Genomic DNA, 26,669 nt, shown 5'->3' with positions numbered 1-26,669 from the left:
CAGCGAAACATTTGTATTTGACATGTGAAGCAATGAAAAACTTGTGTGGAAAATGGTTATACTTAAATCCTGAGCCCTGGGCAGCACTGGCACCCACATTCAATGACCAATAGTCTGGAAATGTCTTTGGATAATATAGGCACTCAACAAAACAAACTCCATCCAGCCCTCATCAGGCTGGAGAACCTCCCATACGAGGCTGGGCTGAGAGATTTGGAGTTGTTCAACCTGGAAAAGAGAAGGCTCTGGGGAGTCCTTAGAGCAGCTTCCAGGACTGAATAGGGCTCCAGGAAAGGTACTGGGGGGATGGGGGGACCTGATCAGGGAGTGCAGGGATAGGATAAGAGGGGATGGTTTCCAGCTGAAAGAGGGGAGATTGAGACGAGATCTAAGGAAGAAATGTTTTGCTGTGAGGATGGGGAGGTCCTGGCCCAGCCTGCTCCATCCCTGGAGGTGTTCAAGGCCAGGTTGGATGGGGCTTGGAGCCCCTGATCCAGTGGGAGGTGTCCCTGCCCATGGTAGGTGGTGGAACAGGATGGGCTTTGAGGTCCCTTTCAACCCAAACCATTCTATGGTTCTATTCTATGATTCATTGTCTGTACTCTGTTTCTTGGCCTGCAAGTTCTCAGATATAATTCTTTCCACACACAATCTTTGCAACCAGCTCCCTTTTTTTAAAATCCTGACCCACATGTGTAAAGAATAAAAAGCAAGGAAAAACATTAAACAGCCTGTTTGAGACAGAAAGCTTTCTCCCATAGGGTACGTTTCATGACAGCCCCAATGACTGAACCTCCATTTGCAGGAGACCATGACTGAGTGCCATTATCCTGGGCTGTAAAAGTTCATCTGGAAATGCTGGTAATTCCTGCAGGCTTCAGATCACCAATAGCTGTGCTGATGTGCTTTCCTCACTTCTATATCTTGTGCCGAGTAACAACTCGGTGAGGTTCATCTGTATTTCATTACCCCACCTGGCATCAGGGGAAGCATGAGCTACATGGAAACCATGCACCAAATCCTCCACTATCTCTGGGAAAGAATCAATTAGTGCAATAATTGCTGCTTTCCAGCTTAATGCTCCCTTCAATTTGTCTTTCTTGAGCAGCTGGGAGCAGAGGCATACTTGGAAACTAAAAATGTCAAAAGAAGTTTGGTCTGTAGGGGTCACTGAGAAGAAAACAGCAAAAGGGATTTAAGGGGGAAAAAAAGGCACCGATTTTGCAGTTACAATGGTCTAAAGGTGCCATGATCCCATAAAAATGCCTTTGTTTGGAACTCAGAACAGAAATACACACTGTGTTGGCAGCGGTGAGCTACCAGCTCACAGTCTTTAGCGGCTTGACCCAAATTTTAACAAGATACCAAAGCACATGGTCTTCATCAGTGCCTCCTGCCATGACAAGTTTAATGCTTTAGTTGGTTCTAGCTTATTCCTAGAACACAAACCAACAAGATTTCACATGTTTAATCTTTTTTTAAATCAAATTGAAAGGCTCATGTTCAAATTTTCAACCGTGAGGAAAAGACCAACAAGAGCTCTTTATAACCTCACCACTGAACAAGTCCAATCTTCTGAACAAATCATACCTAAAGAACTATGGAAGAACTTGCTTTTTGATCCTATTTCAATGGAGAAATGAACTCATGAGCACACAAAAAAAGTCTGTCCTAAAGCATTAGGAGAGGAGTAAAGAAATAAAGAGAGAGCAGCATCATTAAACTCACAGTTTGCTTCCATCCTGAGGGCTCCTTGCAGTTCTAGCCCCCAATTCGGCAAACAGCTTCATCCAACCTGGCCTTGGAGAACCCCGGAGACAGAGCAGCCACCACTAATCTGAGCCAGGGCCTCCCCACCCTCAGAGGAAGACGGTTCTTCCCAAGATCTCATCTCAATCTCCCCTCTTTCAGGTGAAAACCATTACCCCTCCTACTCCATGACCAAGAGCCCCTCCCCAGCTTTCCTGGAGACCCTTTCAGTACTGGACTTCTCTAAGGTCTCCCTGGAGCCTTCTCTCCTCCAGGCTGAACAACCCCAACTCTCTCAGCCTGGCCTCGTACAGGAGGTTCTCCAGCCCTCGGATCATCTCTGTGGCTTTCTCTGGACTCTCTCCAACAGCTCCAGGTCCTTCCTGTGCTCAGGACTCCAGAACTGGACACAGGGCTCCAGCTGGGATCTCACCAGAGACGAACAGAGGGGCAGAATCCCCTCTCTCGACCTGCTGGTCCCACACCTTCTGGTGCAGCCCAAACCAACGCGTGGCAGTGCTGTACAGAGGGCGAAAAGGGACACTTGCACTTCCCACACCACCTCGCTGGGGCCTGGCTAGATACACTGCAGCAAGAATTCCTTGAGACTGATAATGAAAGTGCAATTGTAAGGAGAACAGCCCCTTTTAAACAAATAATTGATAAAAATAGAATTCCTTATGTAGATTACTTCTTCAGAGGGAATGAAGCCAAAGAAATTGCAGTCTGGAGTCCAGAAAGCCTGGCTGCATTCCAGCTCCCATCTGTTGCTAATTTTAATGTTCAAATTATTAAATTTTTAATGAGGCACCAATCAAATTTTATTAAGGAAATATGCATGCTTAGGAGATGTCTAAAGCCCTTTTACAGTCTATGTATGGGATCCCATCTTCCAGGAACCCTGTCGCAGGTAGTTCTCCTTCAGAAGTCTGGTCTTTGTGGGTACATTTCTTAGAAAAAGAGTGATGAGGTGGTTTCCTTGCTGAAAGCTGAGATTTCTTTCCTCTTTCAAACTCCCTCAGACTCACAGTAACAGTGTCCAGTGCTAGGATATGGATGAGTTCCACCTTTCCATCTGCAGGTAAGTTTCTCATTAACAAAAGAAGCGTGGCCAGCAGGTCAAGGGAGGTGATTCTCCCCCCTCTACTCTGCTACAGAGATGATCCAAGGGTTGGAGCAGCTCTGCTATGAGGACAGGCTGAGAGAGTTGGGGTTGTTTAGCCTGGAGAGGAGAAGTCTCCAGGGAGACCTTAGAGCAGCTTCCAGGACTGAAAGGGGCTCCAGAAAAGATGGGGAGGGACTTTTCACAAGGACATGGAGTGATAGAATGAGAGGGAATGGTTTTAAATTGGAGGGAAGAAGATTTAGATGAGACATTAGGAAGAAATTCATCATGATGAGGGTGGGGAGGCCCTGGCCCAGGTTGCCCAGAACACTGGTGGCTGCCCCATCCCTGGAGGGGTTCAAGGCCAGGTTGGATGGGGCTTGGAGCCCCTGATCCAGTGGGAGGTGTCCCTGCCCATGGCAGGGGTGGGACTGGATGGACTTTGAGATCCCCTCCAATCCAACCACCCTCCATCTACCACCCTCCTCATCCATGCACTGACCTCATTTTCCTTTCTTGCCCTATTAATTTCGAGGTAGACCATGCTCAGTTCGTTCAGTCTGTAGATACCTTATCACCATAGAGTTAGATTAGGTTACTATTCATGCTACTTGTCTTCAACAGCCAGCGAGGAGAGCAAGCGCTCAAATTGCAAAAGGCACCATGGAATCTGAGTTGAGGCATCAACGTGTTTGCATTAACCACAAGAAATCTGACTCCTTGCTATGCTCTTTGTGTTTGCAGACCCTCACCACCCACATATCACTGAGGCAGCGTGGCTTTGAAGCACCACCTTGCCTGGACAAGGGACGTTTGCAGACGCTTTCCTTAAAGGGAGCTCCAGGAAAGCTGGGGAGGGGCTCTGGATCAGGGAGGGCAGGGACAGGACAAAGGGAACAATTTTCATCTGAAAGAGGGGAGATTGCGATAAGACCTTAGGAAGGAATGTTTTGCTGTGAGGGTGAGGAGGCCCTGGCCCAGGCTGCCCAGAGCAGTGGTGGCTGCCCCATCCCTGGAGGGGTTCCAGGCCAGGTTGGATGGGGCTTGGAGCCTCTGATCCAGTGGGAGGTGTCCCTGCCCAGGGCGGGGGTGGAACTGGATGGGCTTTAAGGTCCCTTCCAACCCAAACCATTCCATGTTTTTATGATTCCATACAAAATCAGGATGGGGCCACAATCCTGCAGCCAGCACAGGCCCCAGATGTGCTCAGAAGAGTAAATGTAATAGGAATAGACCTCATTCCCAGTGTCTCTGCTTGCTGGTTGTCATGGAGATCATTAGGAATCCCTCTAGCTAACTAATGGTCACTCCTGACAATTCCAAGCTGCAAACCCTTGGGGAGTTAATGGGTGGGATCTATGCCATTACACTTGCTCTTACCCTGACCAGCAATATTCCACTTGCAAACAGCTTCCTGAAAATACCCCTGCAGACTTTTTTAGCTTTCCTAATTACTCTGCCTAGGATGTAAGTGATTCCTGGTCGCTGTGGACATCTGCCTTCACCCATGTGCTGCATGGAGTCCTGCTGGAAGAGGTGGGAGGTTGAAGAGCAGTAAGTGGGTTTAAGTACCTCTGGGTCAGCCGAACCACCACACAAAACTTCATCCTTTCCCCATTTCCAGCACTCAGGGTGCTCTGCTGACCAGGGATGCTGCTCTGGCTTTGCCTACCCTACTTAACCCAAGTCCACCTCACCAGAACCTGTCTCACCTCCTACAAGAGGTAATAAAGAACGATGCACTATTCTGCCAACCACGGCTATAATTTATGCCAGAAATACAGCTTGGACTCACTAAAAAAAGAATAATCAGTTTCAGTCTATTTAAAATCACCACTCTGAGGCTATCAAACATTTATGTACAATATTAGGAAGGCACCTTCTCCATCACTCAGTTTCCCCAGTGTTCAATGAAAACAACAGAAATCTTTTGTAGGGAATATCTCCCTAGGATATCCAGCATGTTGTTCTTTTGCAGGGGAATATTATTTTCAGCAACTCAGATTGATTTCGTTGAAGAAGATCTCAAACTTCCATAAACAAGGGCATTTTTTCGAGCGTTTTGTAACACCTGAAGTGAAATAGTATCTGAACCTGAAATATTTAAAACTTGATTTCAAATCCAATTTAAATGGCCTCAGGCTGTGCCACGGGGTTAGACTGGATAGTAGGAAAATTTCTTTACTGAAAGAGTGCTGAAGAAGGAAAAGGTTGCCCAGGGTAGTGGTGGAGTCTCCAGCACAGAAGGGCTCAAAAAATCTGTAGATCTGGTACTTTCTGACATGGTTGAGTACAGGTGGTGGTGTTGGGCTGATGGTTGGACTGGAGGAGCTTAGAGGGCTTTTCCAACCTTCACAGAATCACAGAATCATAAAATAGTTTGGGTTGGAAATGACCTTAAAGATAATGTAGTTCCACCCCCCTTGTCATGGGCAGGGACACGTCCCACTGGATCAGGGGCTCTAAGCCCCATCCAACCTGGCCTTGAACCCCTCCAGGGATGGGGCAGCCACAACTTCCATGGACAACCTGTTCCAGGGCCTCCCCACTCTCATCGTGAAGAAATTCCTCCTTATGTCTAGTCTAATCTGCCCCTCTCCAGTTTATCCCCATTCCCCCTTGCCCTGTCACCACAAGCCTTTGTGAACAGCCCCTCCTCAGCTTTCTTGTAGCCCTTTCAGGTACTGGAAGGTCCCTATAAGGTCTCCTCGGAGCCTTCTCTTCTCCAGGCTGAACAACCCCAACTCCCTCAGCCTGTCCTCGGACGGGAGGTGCTCCAGCCCTTGGACCATCTCCATGGCCTTATGATTCGAAACTACTGCTGTGGCAGGGGAAAAAGGCATTTAAAATTAATGTTTTGTTCACTTTTAACTGGTTCTTACTAACTCTTTGGGAAAAATGGTAGGTTTGACAAAGCATTCTTGGAAAGAAACATTTTGTTCGAAAACTTTCACACAAAGAAGGGCAACTTCCCCCACTTCTATAGCATCCATCTACCCAGCAGGTAAATTAATACTTGCAGTGGGAATTGAGATCCCTGGGTAAAGATGCAAAAGTAGGAACAATTACACTACTTCCCTTGCTATGTAAAGCAGCCCTAGAAACACGAACGTGCCTGACCCCGGCCATGAAAGCAGATCTGCAGGGGAAGGGATTGAAGAGCTCTCCTCCACGCTCTCAGCCCATCTTGCAGCCTGGCCTTTCTCCGGCACCATTTGGCTGGAATCACCTCGTGAACCAGGCCATGGGCTGGGCAAATTCCTTCTTTCCAAACTAAATAAATTGAGCAGCGAGGAAGAAGAGATTTTTCTTTGCTAAAAATCAAATTCCTTCTCATAATAAACAATGCTTTCGCTGAAGGCTTTTTCTTAAAACAGTAAGGACAAACGTTGCCTGTAAGTAATCCCCGGGGAGCTGCAGACCTCGCAGGGATGAGGTCACTGCAACACATGCCCCAGGCTTTGGCAGGATTCCATTCCGCTTTCTAAAAGCTCCAGCAACCCACTACAGGAGAGCAAGGCGGGTGGATATCAAGCCAGATATCTATTCTACGTGCATCAGCAGGAGGCTTGGTCCCCAGGCCATGGGAGCTCAGCCTTGTAACTCTTTCTGTCTGTGACGTTCTGTGCTTTGAGAGGAAGAAAGGCAGCTCTAAGAGTGAGTGTGAGCCCATGCAGGCAAGGCAAGGCGCCGAACTGGAAAATCCAACTGCAAACTTCTCCCCAAAAAGGTTCTCACACAAACTCTGGCTGGTTGTGATGGGAGCATTCCCTAGAGAGCCTGTGGAGAAGGCTGGTTGTACCCTCTGGGAGCTGATGGGAGAGCTGATAGTTTACAAATTATCATTCAATCATGGAACAGTTTGGGTTGGAAGAGACCTTAAAGCCCATCCAGTTCCACCCCTGCCATGGGCAGGGACACCTCCCACTGGATCAGGGGCTCCAAGCCCCATCCAACCTGGCCCTGAACCCCTCCAGGGATGGGGCAGCCACGCCTGCTCTGGGCAACCTGGGCCAGGGCCTCCTCACCCTCACAGCACAACATTTCTTTCCAAGATCTCATCTCAATCTCCCCTTGTTCAGCTTCAAATCATTTCCCCTCATCCTGTCCCTGCACTCCCTGATCAAGAGCCCCTCCCCAGCTTTCCTGGAGCCCCTTTCAGTCCTGGAAGCTGCTCTAAGGTCTCCCTGCAGCCTTCTCTTCTCCAGGCTGAACAATCCCAACTCTCTCAGCCTGTCCTTGTACAGGAGGTGCACCAGCCCTTGGATCATCTCTGTGACCTCCTCCGGATCCCTTCCAACAGCTCCATGTCCTCCCTGTGCTGAGGACTCGAGAACTGGACGTAGAACTCCAGGTGGGTCTCACCAGAGCGGAGCAGAGGGGCAGAATCCCCTCCCTCCCTGCTGCTCCCCCTGCTCTGGATGCAGCCCAGGCCATGGTTGGTTTCTGGACTGCCAGCGCACAAACTCATGTTGAGCTTCTCCTCCCCCAGCACCCCAAGTCCAAATTAAATGCTCAATGGAGAAATCCACACCCTGCTCAGAGAGAGACCATGAACGTATGGGAAATCAGACAGGGGAACAGCATCCAAAAGCCACCGGCCAAACAACGAGCTGAAAGGAGCCAAACAAAAATCCTGTGCTGCTTTCTGTTGCACTGAATGTGAATGCAGAGATTTTCCAACGCTGATCATAGGTCTCGGCACACAACGCAACTCCAAATATCTGCTAAGCCTCTCAGGCTGTGTCGCTACGTGACAGCTTCAGTGGAAGGGGGGTCAGGGGGTGTAAGGAGAACAGCGTGAGGGTCTCCGTAAAGGGCTCCTTTCTCATGGAATATTTTCTCCACCTAGTCATTTCCTTACCTCATACAAACACAGCCACATTCCTGATGTTTAACTGTTTGGACTTCTGCAGAAAAGAAAAAGCTGGCTGGGGCAGTTTATACGGCCAGACATTCCAAGTGCTGAAAAAACATATTCAAAGGAAATAGTAAAGGGAGAACTTTTTTAAGTTTTCCTGTCCTATTTTTACAGTTTCCTGTCAAAGTCTTAGCCTGATGAAACCTGAGATAGAGCTCCACGCACAACCCTCTTCCAAGGGCTCTCCACTCCAGCGGCATCTGAAGCACAAAGCACGCACAAAGCAACACAGAGCAAATAGTTCCAGCAGCTTTGGAAATGTCTGGGAGGGTTGGAGAAAGGGAACTGGCACTGCCACGCTGTGTCCTCTATCGTGGAAGAGACCACAGGGCCAGAATGCCATAGACTGTTGAACCACTGCCAGGTCAGTTAGAACAGAGATGGAGGTGAAGGGATGGAGGTGCTGAGGTGGCATGGAGGTTTGGTAGCTCCAGACTCCCTGATCCAGCAGGACGTGTCCCTGCCCATGGCAGGGGGATTGGAACTAGATGATCTTTAAGGTCCTTTCCAAGCCAAACTATTCTATGATTCTATGACTCTTCCCCACATGCACACTTGCCCCACGTGGAAGCCTTCCATCTCTCACACTCTTCTGCCAGAGCTCATGGTTATGGGCAGGTTTATGGATATCAAGGGAAAGAGTAAATGGAGGTGGTGGCTGGGCTGAACCATGAGTGAAGTTGGGAGGATTCCTCCTGGAGAGCTGTTTGTGCGTTCCTGATAGAACTGAGCAAGAGAAGGAGAAATTTGTGTCTGCCAGGTGGGAAGTATTTTTGGGCAGAGAGTTTGTGGATTTTGCCAGCTGCAAAGACAAGATCCCAAGCGATGATGGTCCAACCTCCCTGGCTCACTCAGCTACAGCTGACTCAAAGGATTCTGTGTTTCAGTGGCAATGCAAACAGCTTTGCCCTATGGAGAAGGAGTCACTATCCCTGGAGGCATTCAAAAAGTGTGTAGATGTGGCACTTGGGGACATGGTTTAGCAGGCACGGCGGGGCTGGGCTGACAGTTGGACTGGATGAGCTTAGAGGTCTTTTCCAACCTTAATGATTCCATAGAAAATCATAGAATCATAGAATCACTAGGTTGGAAAGGACCCACTGGATCATCGAGTCCAACCATTCCCATCAATCATGTCCCTGAGCACCTCATCCACCCCTCTTTTAAACATCTGCAGGGAAGGTGACTCAACCACCTCCCTGGGCAGCCTCTGCCAGTGCCCAATCAGCCTTTCCGTGAAATATTTTTCCCTGATGTCCAGCCTGAACTTCCCCTGATGGAGCTTGAGCCCATTCCCTCTCGTCCTGTCCCCTGTCACTTGGGAGAAGAGCCCAGCTCCCTCCTCTCTACAACCTCCTTTCAGGTACTTGGAGAGAGCAATGAGGTCTCCCCTCAGCCTCCTCTTCTCCAGGCTAAACACCCCCAGCTCTCTCAGCCACTTCTTGTAAAACTTGTTCTCCAGGCCCCTGACCAGCTTCTTCTCTGGACACACTCCAGAGCCTCATGATTCTCTGTTTCTTTGCTAAATTTATCTATTCAGGCTGAAACAGTTTGTAGGCAGGCTAAGGAGTTTTGGAAAATTCCAGTCCAAACATTCCTATCAGATTTCCAGATAAATGTTGGAAATGCTGTTTCCATGAAGGAGGAAATGAATTCTGATTCCAGAACCTGGTTCCCCTTGGGCACAATGAAGTGGCCTCTGAGCCACTGAACACTAAGCACAAAGCAAAGGTATTGAGTAGCTGCACCTTGGGGGTGCTGCTCACCCTCCAGGAGGGGAAAAGGAGGCTGTGATTGTCTCATTAAAGATTGTACCATAAAGCCCCTAAGCACGCAGGAAAATTATATGTGCAGGAAGCATCTACATCCCACTAGCATTCCCAGCAGACTATGAGTGGCTTTCTGAAGAGATCAGAGGGAAATGTGGTTTCAGAGCTATGATTAGAAATATAACAGAACTATAATTATTTTATCAAGGGAACCTGTCTGTAGGAAGAAAATGGCAACCTACAATTGAGTGCAGGGTTCAACCTTACTCGAGGTGAAGCTCCTGCCAGACCTTTCTGCACAAATGCAGGCAAGTCGCAGCAGGAGATGTCAAAGCTTTCTCTGCTCTTTGGGTCACAGCTGATTATCAAAATGCTCTTCCTAAGCTAACGTAGAGAAACGAGCGCCTATGCCTCACTTCTGGAGGCAGGCGGAGGAGACAGAACACTATCACATATCTCAGCTACAAGTTCTGCTTTATGTCTTGACATCTGGATTAGCAGAGCACTAGGAAGGATCAGCTGAATGCCTGGTTTCTAGCAAGCATGAGAAATCACTTCATAAACACAGTCTTTCATTAAAAAGCTCATCTGGAGGGCAAAAAAAAATAAATAAATCGCACTCCTCCATAAGATTTTTGGTTGAAGGGATTTCAAACTTAGTTTGGAATTGCTAGGAAGAAGAACTTGCTAAGTAGCAAATTCGTGTCTCAGCTGCTTACAGTACTCACAGCACCCAGCCAGCTTGGAGTGGGCATGGCAGAAAGGAGCCACCACCGCCTGTTCTGTCCCTTGCCTAAATCCTATCCTAGAGAACTGAAACTCAAGTCCTTCCCATACTGAAAGGCACTCCAGGACAGCTCCGGAAGCTCTTGATCAGGGAGTGCAGAGATAGGATGAGGGGGAATGATTCACAGCTGAAAGAGGGGAGATTGAGATGAGACCCTAGGAGGAAATGTTTTCCTGTGAACGCAGCTGCCCCGTCCCTGGAGGTGTTCAAGGCCAGGCTGGATATCAGAAGGCTGCTCTAAGGTCTCCCAGGAGCCTTCTCCAGGCTGAACAACCCCAACTCTATCAGCTCCAGCCCTCAGAGCATCTCCATGGCCTCCTCTGCAGTAGCTCCAACAGCTCCATCTCCTTCTTATGTTGAGGATTCCAGAACTGAACGCAGGACTCCAGGTGGGTCTCCCCAGAGCAGAACAGAGGGGGCAGAATCCCCTCCCTCACCCTGCTGGTGCCCCCTACTTTGGATGCAGCCCAGGACACGGTTGGTTTCTGGGCTGCAAGTGCACATTGCCAGCTGGTGTTAAGCTTCTCATCCACCAGCACCCCAAGACCTTCTCATCAGAGCTTCTCTCAATGCATTCTCAGCCCAGCCTGTAATTGTGCTTTTCCTGCTTGAAGGAGGGTGAAATTAGATATACGACATCAAAATATTTCACTTTTCTGTAAAGATCAAGAAAACTTTAAAAAGGAAAGCATTAGCCTTCCTCTTCCCAGATTCGTTTCTTGTGTTGCAGCTTTTCCTCCAACACTGATGTAATGTGAGTTCATGTTACCAAAGGCTGCTGGGGTTATACAATATATTCACTAATTCTTCATCCCTGAAGATGTCAAGGAGAGGGAGGAAATGATGCTAAGATCCTTTGAGTACCAAGCTATTAAAGTGTTTACCTCTGAAGTGGAGTATTTCCTGAATGAAGTGTGAAGGTAGTTAGATTGCTCCCATTACAAAGCAGTCTCTTACTGGAGCCCCAAGCTGTCGAACATGCAGCTTGTTGAGTGCTCAGCAGCAGAGGAGCTCAGTTTATTACAGTTTAAACACAGAATTATCTCTTTTGACAGTCACAGCAAACATAAAATTAAAATAAATTCCAATTAAAACCCTAAACAACTCTGTAATCCAAGAGATTTGTGGGTTGAATGCCTTCTTTTCACCAGCACAGATGGGCATATTTTTCAGTGCTTGCCAGTCTAAACTGATACCCCAAAACCTCTTGGAAAGTGCAACCCCAAGGAGCTGGAACAAACAGCAATCAAATACAGCTCAGGAGCCTTTCTGAGAACCCTGAGTCCCAGCACAGGTATTGTTAGCTGGGCTAGCGCCGCTCTGTGTCCTTTGAAACAAGTTCGTATCTCTGGGTGGTTCACCTTCTGTCCATATAACGATCCAAGACCACCACACAGTGTCTTGCAGCGCAAAGAAGCCTAAAGATCACCCTTTGCACCAATCAGGCATTTATAGATTTTAAATCTGTAATAATGAATTGGCCTGAAGTCCAATATCAAACAAGCCAGTGCATGCCAACCACGGACTCTTGGCCAAACCTACTACCCACAGACTAGCCACAACACAACCTCAGAAAGCCCTTCCATCTTGGTCTGAAGACTCCAGAGAAGGGATTCTGCCATTAGAATCAAATCCATAGAGTGGTTGGGAAGGACCTTTAATATCATCAAGTCCAACCACTGATCCAGCCCTGCTAAGTCCATCAACAGACCCATGTCCCCAAGTACGACATCTACTTCTCTTTTAAACCCCTCCAGAGATGGTGACTCAACCTCTTCCCTGGGCAGCCTCTGCCAATGCTTGACAACCCTTTCAGTAAAGAAATTAAATGTAGAGAAGTCCACATCTGTGGCAGAACTGCTCACCTTGTATCTGCTCATCTTAAGGGTCTGCGTCTGGTCAGTGAATCCTGGCTGCCCAGTGCTGCTATGAATCCATTCCCTGGAAGGTTTCATGGCAGGCTGTGCTCAGCTGGACACACCTACCCCACAGAGGTCTAAAGTGAAGCTCTGTAGCGCAGGGGTGGTCTGGCACATTCCTGTGGAAGACAGCCAGCCGAAACCAACCTCCTTGTTAAAAACATGATCTGTTTTTTCCAGTTGGAACTGGGTTTCCTTCAGCTTCCAGTCCCTTCATCTTGCTTCAGCATAAGGACCTGGGCCACCCTCTGCTTCCACAGGTTGCCACATTCCTCAAGAAAGACTCCTCTGCTAAGGGACATCCCACCCACCCATGACACTGTCATAGAATCATAGAATGGTTTGGATCAGAAGAGAGCTTAAAACCCAACCAGTTCCACCTCCTTCCATGGGCAGGGACACGTCCCACTGCATCAGGTTGCTCCAAGCCCCATCCAGCCTGGCCTGGAACACTTCTAGGGATGGGGCAGCCACAACTTCCCTGGGTAACCTGGGCCAGAGCCTCCCCACCCTCACAGCAAAACATTTCTCCCTAAGATCTCATCTCAATCTCCCCTTTTGCAGCTGAAAACCACTCTGCCTCATCCTCACCCTGCACTCCTTCCAGGTGGAGGTGGTTTATTTGGAAGAATCATTAGGAGCAACTGCACAGGTGACAGTATCTCAACACATAGTCTGGTGTCAACCATGGTCTTATTACCAGCTCTCCTGCAACCCTTTGTTGACTCCTCCCAGCCCTCATGTTGCAGTAGAATGGTTAGTATTTCACACAGACACAGAACAGGGTGACAGAAGGAGCTGCCCAAACAAGCACAAGCAACGGGTCAGACTCAGGATGGAGCAGCAGAGCTCGTAACGCCTTTGACCTACGCTCAGAACATAAACTGCCTCTCCACATCACCCAGCTGTGATTCAAACAAACTGCCCCATTTCAGCAACGGGCCTGCGAAAGATGAAGAGATGTATCCGACAACACATCCTCTCTTCTGCAGGTGGAGTGTGGTCTGATCTGCCAACCCAGATGCTTCCTATCAGCAGACATCTCGCAGCACTGAGGGAAATGACTGTACATATCACGTTGTCTATGCTTTCTCTCCTGAAAGGCAGTGAGAGGCAGCTTTAACTACCTGTCCTTTTCTTTGTACTCTGTAGCCTCTCATTTAGTGGTCTGGAAGCAGCAGACACAGGGATGCCGAAGTTCTTATCAATGAATAGCAGCGAGCGGCATTTAGTACTCACCAATGGTCCCCTCAGCAGAGACATCACAGTAGCTACTCTACGTGGACAGGAGGAAGGTGAATGATATCTCACAACAGTAACTGGCATTAGTGGGAACTCTCTGCCCACAGAGATGCAGGCGGGAATCCAAGGAACTTGCAGAGTCCTCCGCCAGGTACCCAGTCATGCTGGGAGAGCATCACCCCAGAGCCTTGGGCTGAACATGCGCTTCCTAGATGTGGAGCTTTCAGATTCTGCTTTGAATTAATCTTTCTTCAGAAAAACCTTTAGGAATGAGACTTAAACTGAGAGCTATAGATGACCTGTGTTGCTTCCAAGCCTACTACTCGAGTCTCCTGTTACTGGAGCCTTCCAAGAACACTTGTAAACATGTCAAACACCACGGCTGCTTTCAATGGAGAAACGGACCAGAAACTCAGCAGTGGTCATGTCTCCAGTAAGCTGGTGCTTCAAGACTTGATCTTCATAGGCCTAGTGATGGAGTAGGAATTCATTTTCTCCTTGGAAGGGTTAAGTTCTTCACTAATTATTCTTGGTAGGTCAGTCACAACCATCTCACCTGGCTGCAAACTCGCAGCCTGCCCAGCCAGGAGTCTTTTTGAGAAGTGTAACTTTTAACATCTCTTAGCAAAGCAAGCGCTCTGTTTGTCTTGGCAGGGAAGATCTCTGTATACACAGCTGGAGAGCTTGTTTTGTCTCTTAGTGCAAGTCTGGACTAAACCAAATCTCTAAAGGCTTTGTAAAAATGCTCTCTTTATTTAAAGAATTTTATACATTACAAGATGTCTCCAAAGTCTGCCCCTGCTCAGACCCCTTCTTTCCCTGCCTCTTCCAGTCTCTCTCCTGACCCCTCCGTTACCAAGCGCACGCACAGTCAGGACAGTTGGAGTTTCCAGTCCCTCCTGGCATTGTTGCATCCAGAACTTTCTTTAAGAAATTTCCAGCTTTCTTTTCAAACCCAGCCAATGTCCCTATTGATGTGTGAATCTCAATACTTCAGAACACCAGAAAGCAGCTCTACAGCCTCAGCTTGGGAGCTTGGGTTTAGGGCCTTGGGGGAAGCAATCTTGCAAGGTAGAGCCTTCAAAAGAGAAAATCTACTATCGCAATACCTTTCCTTTACTAAAGCAACGCATACAGAATCACAGAATTATGGAATGGTTTGGGTTGGAAGGGTCCTTGGAGATCATCCAGTTCCAACCCTTGCTATGGGCAGGGACCCCTCCCACTGGATCAGGCTGCTCACATCTGCATGTGTGTGTGAGACAGAAAAGGGCAGGGAGAGGGCTTAAAGAATGTATAATTACAGTGAGTTTGCAGGAGAGTACAAAGAAGGAGACTGGAACAACGAAAGGTTACTTTAGTAAATGTGTGTGGAGGCTTTTAAAGAGCTTTCCTTTCTCTGCATCCAATAAATGTGAGGCTCAAACCACAGCAGAGGCCTTTTATGGGGCACCTGCACCGTGAGGTTCAGTAGATACTTTTGCAACCCAGAGAACATTGCACAACGATGTTGAGTTCTGTGTATTTCTGCTGGCTGCAGTTCAAGCAGGGCTGACTGATGCCTAGGCTACCGGAAACCAACTGTTATTCCTATCTCACCCTCTAAATCACATTGCCAAGAATCCTCAACTTGGAAAAGAACATTAAAGGCAAGAACCAGCCAATCCTTGGACATGGAGTTAAACAGAATGAGCCCAATCTCAGGAAAGCGAGAGGCTAGAAAAGCAGAAAATTTCCAGGGTGCTTTGATCTTAATCCTGGGTGTTTGCACATTGGCTTTGCGTTTCGGTTTCATTTCTGCTCTGTGCCACTCTGACTCTTGCCAAAAATCATATCAGAGCGATGTCGAGAGATGTCCATCTGAGCCAACAGGAAAGGAAGAAATCGCGTGTCTCAGCCAAAACCTCAGTCGTACCCACACTGCCCAAATGAGAATCTGATCCAGCCACTCAGCACACGCTGGCTGAGTGGAATACAGCAAAGCCACATGTCACTAAGAGTTGTATTCTTAGCTGGTGGAAACTGTGGGTCTTAGTGGAGCTGTTAGTATTCATACTGGTTGAGCAGCTGGCATCAAGCTACGTGCGGTTTACAATAAACCAGACCTGGCTTATGTTTCCCTTTGAAACGTCTTTACTGAAATAAGCTTCTTTCATGGAAAACCTTACGTTCTGGTCATAATTTTCAAACAAATATAGCAATAAACCATAAAAAATGATTCTACAAAGGTTGGAAAACTGACTTTTGGGGTTTCAGTCAACATTCATTTAAAAATTATCAGCTGTTAGCATTGGTGAAATCATTATGTTGAATTTTTGATGGTACATGGTATTGACCTCCTTCACCCAAACAGGGCACACAGGATGGGTTGAATCACTCAGGAGTTTGACAATATATAGTGAGAGAGATGGGAGGCTGCAGAAATGGTCTTAGAGGAACTGAGTTCTCACTTGGTGAACTGCCATCTGTCCATGCCTGACAGAGTTCCTGTGCAAGCTGGCCAAGCCCTTAAACCAGCATTCTGCATGATGGAATGGCCTCAAGGTGCACCAGGGGAGGTTCAGATTAGACATTAGTTAAAAAATTTTCACCAAAAGGGTTCTCAGGCACTGGGAGAGGCTCCCAAGGAGGTGGTGGAGTCCCCATTCCTGAAGGGGTTTAAAAGATGGGTAGATTAAGTGCTTAGGGATCTGGTTTAATAGTGGACAGGGATAGTTCGACTCAATGATCTCACAGGTCTTTTCTGACCTAGCGATTCTATGATTCTGTGTGGTCCCTAACTCCTCTAGACGTCACTCTGCTGCAAGAGCTGCAGTGAGTTTGTACTCTTGGTGCTGAGCAGCATCAGTGAACGCTGAGAGACCTGCAAGTCCAGCTCATGGTAACTCAAGCTGGGCACCAAAATCAGCTGGCTTTGTTGAGTCTAACTGGGATGGAGTTAACTTTCCTCATCATGGTGCTGTGGTTTGCTTTTGTAGTAGAATCACTGTGGATAATCCCCTGGTGTTCTGTCTGCTGCTGAACGGTGCTTGCAGAACATCAAGGTTTGCTCTCCAGCCCCCATCTAGTAGTCCAGCGTGGGGCAAAAGGCTGGGAGGGGACACAGCTGGGACAAGTGACCTGAACTGTCCAAAGGGATATTCCATGCCACGTGACATCATGCTCAGCAATAAAACCTCAGGGAAAGAAGGAGGAAGTGGAGATTGAAGAAGGTTATGGTGTTTGTCTTCCCAAGGCACTGTTACTGAGGTCCTGTTTCCCAGGAACTGGCTGGATGTCTGCCCACCAACGGAAAGTGGAGAATCAATTCCATATTCCTCTTTGCTAGCACACACAGCTTTGCTCTCCTTATTAAACTGACATCATCTCCATCCATGAGTTTTGTTTGCTTCCTTTTATCTTCTACCCATTCCAAAGGAGAGGGGAGTGAGAGAGACACAGGACGGGTGCTTGAGGTCAACCTATCACACTGGCATGCTTAAAATCTTTGCCTTACATCTGTTTACTCTTCTCTCCTAGTGTTTAGGAAGGCATTGATGGTGTCACCTTCCCTTCCTAAGGAGTAAGGCGCTTCCTGGCATTTCTAAGCCACTTCCAGGTTATCAAGACAAGAAACAAGGAAATACTTTAGGGGAAAACACCCTTTTTGTACTCAGTGCACCTACTGGTTTATCAAACAGCTACAAGGGGCCATAAGGGATAGGAGGATCCAGGCATGGAGTCAGCAGGCACTTTGTACCCTGCACAGAATCTCAGGGAGTGCTTTGCCCATGAAGTTGTCGTTATGGGCTGTATCATCAGGAATTGAGCACATAGAACTGAGGATCTTTAATACCCATATTTGAACCCTCGACTCCTGATCCTAGGCTCCATCAGTGATAATATCATGCAAAAAAAAGCATTCCTTACCTCTCTCACACTGGGGACCGGTGAATCCGTAGACACAAGCACAGCGGTTTGGCCCAATGCATCGGCCCCCGTTCTGACACCCGTTCTCACACACAGCTGTTTCGAAACAGAAAGAGAAATCAGGGATTTTTGCTCTTAGTGAAACCACAGTGTGAGACATGTGGTGCTGGCAGGACTTGGAACATCTACTTTGTGTAGTTCCCCCGTCAGGAGGCTCCTCCACAAAGTGAACACACAGAGAAAACTCTGATTATTTTTTTTTCTTGGAAAATTACTTCCTGTTTATGAATGGGCCCATTTATAAAAAGGCCATAAACTCTTCTTTCACTTGAGAGGATTTCCTGCTCTCTGGAATCTCAGTTCATTCAGGTCGGCATTGGGATTTAGATGTCAAGGTCAAGATGAATTGATACAAATGAGAAACTGCATAAAAGCAAATGTTTAATGTATGACGGCAGTGAAATGTGAGGAGAGGAGACTAGAATAGAATCATAGAATGGTTTGGACTGGAGGGGACCTCAAAGCCCATCCAGTTCCACCCCTGCCATGGGCAGGGACACCTCCCACTGCATCAGGGGCTCCAAGCCCCATCCAGCCTGGCCTTGAACCCCTCCAGGGATGGGGCAACCACTGCTCCTAACCTGGGCCAGGGCCTCCCCACCCTCACAGCAAAACATTTCTTCCTAAGATCTCATCTCCATTTCCCCTCTTGCAGCTGAAAAACCTTGCCCCCTCGTCCCATCCCTGCACTCCCTGATCAAGAGCCCCTTCCCAGCTTTCCTGGAGCCCCTTTTAGTCCTGGAAGCTGCTCTAAGATCTCCCTGTCATCCATTTAATTCCACATACTCAATGCCAAGGAGAATCAATCCAATCAGCACTCAACTATTCATTGACTTAAAATCAGACCTGCTACCCTTAGCCAAAACCCTGCAGTGGATAGTCTATGACTGAAGCCGAAGGAGCAGGCTGATGATTAGGTCCCGTGCTGGGACTGAGCTAATTGATGTAGGAACACTTCCGCACACGACTTGAGCAACTGCTGGTTGTGGCAGATGCCACTGACTTCCAGTACCTGAAGGGGCTACAAGAAAGCTGGGGAGGGACTGTTCACAAAGGCTTGTGGTGACAGGACGAGGGGGAACGGGGATAAACTGGAGAGGGGCAGAGTTAGACTGGACATAAGGAGGAATTTCTTCACAATGAGGGTGGGGAGGCCCTGGCCCAGGTTGCCCAGAGCAGGGGTGGCTGCCCCATCCCTGGAGGTGTTCAAGGCCAGGTTGGATGGGCCTTGAGCAGCCTGATCCAGTGGGAGGTGTCCCTGCCCATGGCAGGGGGGTTGGAACTAGATGATCTTTAAGGTCCCTTCCAACCCTAACTATTCTATGATTCTATGATTCTATGACTTATTAAAATCCCAGCAGCTGTAATGACTAATGAGAGGAGCACAGTTATGACTCTTGCTAAAGTTCCAGCTACTCAGTTACCCAACAACACCAGCACACTGAAGACAAGAAGAATACCATCTCATGAAAAGTGAGGCCCACAGCAATCTCATACAATACCTCACTGCGGTCCTCCCTGGTCTGGTGCCAAGCTCTGAGCTGTAGAGAGGCCCAGGTACTGCTGCACTTCACAGCCTTCCAAGGCTACACCCATCTCGGAGCTGAGGAAGCCGAAATCTGCTCTGCTGGGATGCTGCCAGTGGGACTCTCCATTGTTCCCCACCCTCTCAGTGATGTCTTGCCAATATCTGAACCGTTATGAACACTCTACTGAGGATATTATAGGTGGAGCTGGTAGCAGCACATAATTAAGGTTGCCTAGCACGTTCCATTATAAGCCCCAAGTTGTTGTTACTTAGAATTTTCCCAAGCTTTAAGTGTTCAGAATGAAATTTTCCATATGGTTCATCTGCTTTTAGTTCAACTTTTTGGAAAGTTTCAGCATAAAAAAAAAATAAAAACCTGAATAGCTGAAGAGAAATTTAGGGGAAATGTGGTGGTTTGCCCATCTTTCAAACAATTTCTCTTAGGCTGCACCTCAGTGCTTCTCACATTGATACAGAGATCTGGACAGAGATAAAACACTCGTTCATAAAAATTGCTTACTAGAGACTTATTAAAAACAGCACCTAGGTTGGTTGTTAATTCTACAACAGGTTAGAGCAATGATTTAAAATTGCCAAATATCTTTCATGGGAAACCAGGAGGGGAAGGAGGAATTAAATTTCTCCCTCAGAAAGGTTTGAAAAAATAGAAAACCAGGTTGTAATCATTGTAAAAGATCTGTTAGTGATGGTACTGAGGCTTCCTGATAGAAAGGCAGCGCTGGCAACTGAACAGAACTAAAAATTGAAACCCCCCTCAATGTAACCAGGCACAGTTTATAACCAAAAAATGTTGGTTTGTTTGTGTTTTTTTTGTTTTTCTTAGTCGAATTGAAAGAATCATAGAATCATGGAATGGTTTGGGTTGGAAGGGACATCAAAGCCCATCTAGTTCCACCCCTGCCATGGGCAGGGACACCTCCCACTGGATCAGGGGCTCCAAGCCCCATCCAACCTGGCCCTGAACCCCTCCAGGGATGGGGCAGCCACCACTGCTCTGGGCAACCTGGGCCAGGACCTCCCCATCCTCACAGAAAAACATTTCTTCTTAAGATCTCATCTCAATCTCCCCTCTTGCAGCTGAAAACCATTCTGCCTTATCCTCCCTCTGCACTCCCTGATCAGGAGCCCTTCCCCAGCTTTCCTGGAGCCCCTTTTAGTCTTGGAAGCTGCTCTAAAGTCTCCACAGAGCCTTCTCTTTTCCAGGCTGAACAAGCCCAGCCCTGAAAGTTTCCCACCAAAAGTTCACTCCCAGAGAATATGTTATTTAAAATTATTTACACATAAATCATATCAAACACACATCCCTATATGCATATATTTATATATATATTTGTAGTGAAATTATATCAAAGAGAGAGAGAGAAACAGAGACGGTGATGGGGATGGAGAAGGAGATGGAGGAGATGGAGGAGGAGATGGAGATGGAGGAGGAGATGGAGGAGAAGGAGGAGATGGAGATGGAGGAGGAGGAGGAGGAGGAGGAGGAGGAGGAGGAGGAGGAGGAGAAGGAGAAGGAGAAGGAGAAGGAGAAGGAGAAGGAGAAGGAGAAGGAGAAGGAGAAGGAGAAGGAGAAGGAGAAGGAGAAGGTCCCTAAAAAAAAAAACAGGCTGAGATTGCCATGGAGAGGATAACATAGTGATGACCTCAAACAGCAAATGAGTGGGTGCAAGGTGACCTCTCTACTCGAGGTTGCATGAACCTCACCTTGCTCTCCAGCTCACTGTGCATTCAGCAGGTACTTACGCTGCCCACAGTACGTTCCAGTGTAGCCTTTCTGGCAGAGGCAGGACTCCTCGTTGCAGCTCCCACCATTCATGCATCTCACGTTGCAGGTCTGAACTGTGGGGAAGAGCAGAGAAATATTACACAACAATGCAACAAATTGTCTGGTCAGGAGGTGAGCATCTCTCATGGAATGAACGTTCAACATCTCAAGTGATGTTCTCAGTCTCTTGTCCCTATGCAGACTCTAAGGGTGATGTTAAGTGTTGGGTTCCTGCAAGTTAAATGGAGAGACTGCTGACTTCCCAAGATATGATTATATGATTCTATGATTCTATATGAGCTCACAGGTGGGGTAAAGACTGTACATTAACTGAGGCATGACTATCCCAGAGTCACTCATAAAGGTAAATGCCATCATCTGTTCTTTATTCCCTAGACACAAGACATTTTTGCTGTTCCTGTACCTGCAGTGTTGAACTGTTCAGAAAGGGAAAGCCATGAGGACAGGGTGGACAGGGTGAAAGGAGGTGCAATTCAGGGGATGTGCTCCTTCAAGCCCAGCTCACACAAGGCAAGGTATCACTATTCTTCTACAGCAAACAGTTTTTACAGTAATAAAAGTAGATCTCATTCCACAGAAGCCAAAAGCAGTCATCCTTTTGCTTCATTAAGGGATCTACCCCAATTAAAGACCCCCAAGTTCCACTTTTCTACAGGCCATCCTGCCATAGCTTGTGTGAGTGAGGGGAAGGGCAGATTCCCTGATACAGAATCATAGAATAGTTTGGGTTGGAAGGGACCTTAAAGATCATCTAGTTCCAACCCTCCTGCAATAGGCAGGGACACCTCGCACTGGATCAGGCTGCCCAAGCTCCATCCAACCTGGCCTTGAACACCTCCAGGGATGGGGCAGCCACAATTTCCCTGGGCAACCTGTTCCAGTCCCTCACCACTCTCATGATGAAGAATTTCCTCCTTATGTCTAGTCTAAATCTGCCCCTCTCCAGTTTATACCCATTGACCCTTGTCCTATCACCACAAGCCTTTGTAAAAAGTCTCTCCCCAGCTTTCTTGTAGCCCCTTCAGGTACTGGAAGGTCACTACAAGATCTCCTCAGAGCCTTCTCTTCTCCAGGCTGAACGACCCCAACTCTCTCAGCCTGTCCTCATACTGGAGATGCTCCAGCCCTCAGATCATCTTTGTAGCCTCCTCTGGACCCGTTATAACAGCTCCAATCTCCTTCTGATGTTGAGGATTCCAGAACTGGACACAGGACTCCAGATGAGGTCTCACAAGGGAGGAACAGAGGGGCAGAATCCCCTCCCTCACCCTGCTGGCCATGCTTCTTGTGCACTCACAGCCCAGGACATGGTTTGTTTCTGGGCTGCAAGCACGCATTGCTGGCTCATGTCAAGTTTCTCATCAACCTGCACCCCAAGTCCTTCTCTGCAGGGCAGCTCTCAATCACATCATCCCCCACCCTGTACTGAAATCGGGAATTGCCCCAACTCAGGTGTAGGACCTTGCACTTGGCCCTGTTGAACCTTCTGAGGTTCTCACAGCCCCACTTCTCCAGCCTGTCCAGGTCCCTCTGGATGCCAACCTGTTCTTCTGGCGTGGCAACTGCCCCACTCAGCTTGGTGTCATCTGCAGACTTGCTGAGGGTGCCCTTGATCTCACTGTCAATGTCATTGATGAAGAGATTAAACAGCACTGGTCCCAGTATGGACCCCTGAGGGACTTGCTTTCTTTGATAACTCTGTCATTTAAACTACTCTTTCTTTTAGGATACTACACTTTTCAAACACTGCATACCCTTTTTATTATTCTTTTAGGTTATTGCTCCATTTCAAGACTTGCTTTTCACACCCTGGGCTGTTTAATCTTTAAAAAACCTTGATTTTTAAAGATCTATGGGAAGTGTATGGGAGTAGAATTTCTTTGGTGGAAGAAAATCATCAACTGAGAAGCTATTTCTCTCCCTTTTACAGTTACTGTGTGGTTTATTGGTGAGATTCATTCAGTACAAGAAGGGTTTATTGAGAAATCTGAAAAGAAAAGCACATATCTTCCATTCTTCTTCAGATAGAATTCAGCCTTCACACTCAATTGTGACACTGAGTGCGACTGATGCACTGCAGGGAAACAACAAATAAGAAGTTTATACTTCTTATACTTCAGTTTTGTACTGATGTGACACAAAGCCAGTATTCACTTTAACTCTTTCATTGCTACTCAGTGTTCAAGGATTGTGGTATTAAAGTAGAAGAGCCCGTGATGGGAGATTTACTGCAAAACATTGGGTTACAAATACAGGTCATGCAGCTTCCATTCTTTACTGAAAGGCCTGGAACAATGCATTCTCCTCTACAAGATGTGACAACTCAGATTGCAAGCGCCTGAGGTTATAGCAAGCTATGTGAAAAGTGTTTTTCAGCATGTACACCACAGTTCATGTCAGTCAGGGGAAGGAGGGGCCGTGACTTGGCAGCTTGCAGGAGATGGGGCTGGAGAGTGCAGATGGGAGAGGATGCTCAGCTGTGGCTCGTGTCTTCTCCAAGCATGCAACATCAGTTCCAGGCAGAGAAGGGTTGGGGTCAGTGCAAGAGAAATGTCTGTCCAAAAGGTAGCAGGACTCACAAGTGGCCATTAGGGATAATTATACGCTTGACACCTTGTTAATAGGAAGCCTGAAAGGAAGGAGGAGCGGAATGGGAAGCCTGAGAGCTTTGCATTCAAAATGCTCAGCACATGTGCTGCACATTTAATCCATGCGTTGCAAGCATGGTTTGAATTAGTCATGATGTCTACTGTTCTTCCTAGTGCTCTATGGCCAGAGATCAGGCCAAATTTAGATGAAAGCTTAATCATTAAGGAAGCAAAGCTTGAGGCTTCAAAGCATTGCCCAGATTGTCAGACGTGAGACCCGTCTCTCTGGGAAAAGGCACCGTTTCCAGCACGTGCTTACCCTACACCCCTCGCTACAATTAATCAGCCCTGGGAAAGCAATTACACAGAGCAAATCTGGGAGGGCTGCCCAGAGACAGAGGGAGCTAGGGAGTGTCTGTCTGTCAGAGCTGTCCATCTGTCAGAGCTCTTCCCTGCACGGCATCCTGAGCCTTGTGTCCAGGAAGGTTTGGGGAGTTCAGGGTCTGGACATGAGAAGAGCCCTGATGCTCATCCAGAAACTTTCCAACCATTTGGCAAAGTCTGCTCCCTTTTCCTACTTCTGCCATGATCCCAAAAGCCCTGGGATCCCATCCCAATCCGACTCATCTCCAAAGCTGGCACTGTTAGAACCCCCTGCAGATCTGGAGAGCAGAAGAACTTCTCTCAACCAAGAATTCAAAGGCCTCTTACGCTTTGTCAGGATTTTCCAGGGTAGCAGAGACCAAAGTTCTAGGAAAAAGAGAATGACAGCTCACCCTAGTTAACTTTTCCCATAATTGGATTGGATTAGTGCTACAATTTACTTGAAAGGATCAGCGGCTGCAGCTGCTCTCCCACTCACCAGTAGTGGAGCGTGCAGACAGGTTTTCTCTCAGCTTACTGACTACTACTGTCTAAACAGCCACTTGCAAATCACTCCTAAAATATCCTTACTCCCCAAAGTAGGAAACCGAGCTTTTTGTTATGACAGAGAGAGGCAGAGTGGCTTTTATTGCCTCTGGAATGCACAATTTGTCTGCTTTACCTCCCTGAAGCGTTCATGATAAATGCAGATCCAAACATCCCCGCAATGAATGCCAGATTTGATGAAGCCCCTGCAGAGAGAGGAACCTACCCCCCTCGAGTGCATGCTGAAATCCACCCCAGGCTCACGGGAATGCCAGCTCTGTACCCAAATGTATATACTGCTCCCGGCATTCCTCGCATTCCTCCCTGATTGCTAACATATGGACCCTCACTCCAGAAACTTTTCTGTCTCCAGCACCTTCCTCTGAAGGTCTGCAGCGGGGTGCACTCACAGGCTGTGGTGCTGAGCACTTGCTGGGGACATCTGCAGGGCTGGAGCACAACGTGGCACTTTGGAATCAGATGCTGGGAATTTCCTTCATCGAGTCATGCCCTGAATGTGGTTTTGAGGTTCGAGGGGGCAAGTTCTCTGGCCTTCAGTCAGATGCCTGCAAGTCCCTTTATTAACAATAGCTCGCCTACAGATGGGCAGTAATGGAAAATACATTTCTGGGTTGTGTCTACCCATGGCCATCAGAGACCTCAAAAGACTCCCTTTACTCCCTTAAAGCAGGCAAGCTGCACCCTGTAGGATTTCCCCTACAGCTCAGGTTACCATCCTCCAGGGAAAGAACACTTTCTTCATGCCCAGAGATTCCAACCATGAACATTCCAAGCAGAAACTTGTTGCCGTCAACCTCTACTACACCGCCTGCCGCTACTGAGAGGGGTTTGGCTCCACCACTTTCCAGCTGCACTTCCAGCAGTTAGAGGGTAGGATTAGATGCCTCTTTGACTCTTCTTAGACCACCTCCCTCAGCTTCTCCACTCAGGACACGTGTTCCAGTTCCAATCATTTCATAGCCTGCTGCTGATCCATCTTCTTCTATGCCCCCACATCCCTCCTGAACTGAGAGCCAGACCCAGCCAGAGCTTCGCTACCCCTGAGCAGAGAGGATCATACCTTCCTCTGACTTTTTCACTATGATGACCTTCATCCAGCCCAGCATGTGACTCGTTTTACTCAACAACTATTGACTCATCCAGCCTGGTGTCTACCGTAACTCCTAGGTCCTTTCCACCACTACAACCCAGTGGAAAAGGGGGCATAGAGGAGAAATTATTCCCATCCAGAGAGTACCCAAAGCTAGGAGCAATCAGGATTTAGACTCAAGCAAGAGTGTTTTCCACGCAGAGTCATGTCATAGAATCACAGAGTCACTAGGTTGGAAAGGACCCACTGGATCATCAAGTCCAACCATAAACCATGTCCTACAGGGTAAAGAAGTAGTTGCAAGCAGGATCTGGTCTTGAATATGTCCTGCATGGATTACCAGAGGAATTGCTTTCTTGATATGAGACTATCACCCTGCTGAGTCCTCCACAGTTTAGAATCATACAATGACCCACGTTGTAATGGACCCACAAGGATCGACTCCACCTCCTAGCTCTGCACAGGACACCCCAAAATTCACACCATATGTCTGAGAATATTATCCAAATGCTTCTGGAATGTTGTCAGGCTTGACACTGTGACTGCATCCCTGGGGAGCTGTTCCAGTGCTCCACCACCCTCTGGGTGAAGAACATGTTCCTAATGTCCTACCTAACCCTCTCCCCTCTTCCTGCCATTCCCTTGGGTCCTGTCATTGGTCACCAGAGAGAAGAGCTCAGTGCCTGCTCATCCTCTTTCCCTTGTGAGGAAGCTGTAAAGCGTGATGAGGTCTCCCCTCAGTCTCTTCTTCTGCAGGCTGGACAGACCGAGTAACTTCAGCTGCCCCTCACGTGGTTTCCTCTCTAACCCTTCACCAACTCTGTAGCCCTCCACCAAATTTTGTTTTTCAGAAACCTCAGCCACCCCGTCCTCTTCCCAGCACTTTTCAGATCTTTGTCTTGAAGGTCTGAGATGGGAGAACAAAGCAGAAAAATTGTCAATGCAGTTTCTGCATTCCCAGCTCGGTCAGTGCACAACTCCATCAAGTCACTGAGGTCTGCTAAAAACGCCGGGCAATTCTCCCTGCCATCCAAATCACAGCCTCAGGAAAACTTAATAAGTTTTTCCATTGGAAAAAAATATTTATTTTCTTAACAAAAGCCGTGACAGCTTTAATTCCACTTCAAGAAACAGCCAGGGGTGGAGGGACTCTTTGGCAGCAGAGTCACTATTTGCCACTGTGGGATGTGGTTTTTGAGCCACATCCTGGAGGATTTCTCGTACTAAAGGAGCAGAAAGCGCGAGCAGGTTGGCAGTTTTCTGCA

The 26,669-nt window shown here is 47.7% G+C and overlaps 1 protein-coding gene across 2 annotated transcripts in view; it reads right to left on the bottom strand.

Moving 5' to 3' along the window:
- LOC138731793 (fibrillin-2-like) overlaps positions 1 to 26,669 on the bottom strand; it is a 126,553-nt gene that overhangs the window by 76,112 nt on the left and 23,772 nt on the right. For both annotated transcript variants that reach the window (XM_069877960.1, XM_069877961.1), the window contains exons 5-6: positions 20,754 to 20,849; positions 17,402 to 17,497 (exon numbers count right to left, since the gene is read on the bottom strand). In XM_069877960.1, the coding sequence (XP_069734061.1) occupies positions 17,402 to 17,497; positions 20,754 to 20,849 (192 nt within the window). The remainder of the gene's footprint in view (positions 1 to 17,401; positions 17,498 to 20,753; positions 20,850 to 26,669) is intronic.

Source organism: Phaenicophaeus curvirostris, chromosome 28, assembly GCF_032191515.1.
Source record: "Phaenicophaeus curvirostris isolate KB17595 chromosome 28, BPBGC_Pcur_1.0, whole genome shotgun sequence".
Classification (NCBI taxonomy): Eukaryota; Metazoa; Chordata; class Aves; order Cuculiformes; family Cuculidae; genus Phaenicophaeus; species Phaenicophaeus curvirostris.
The sequence above is the reverse complement of the archived record's forward strand: the minus strand, read 5'-3'. Positions and strand labels throughout refer to the sequence as shown.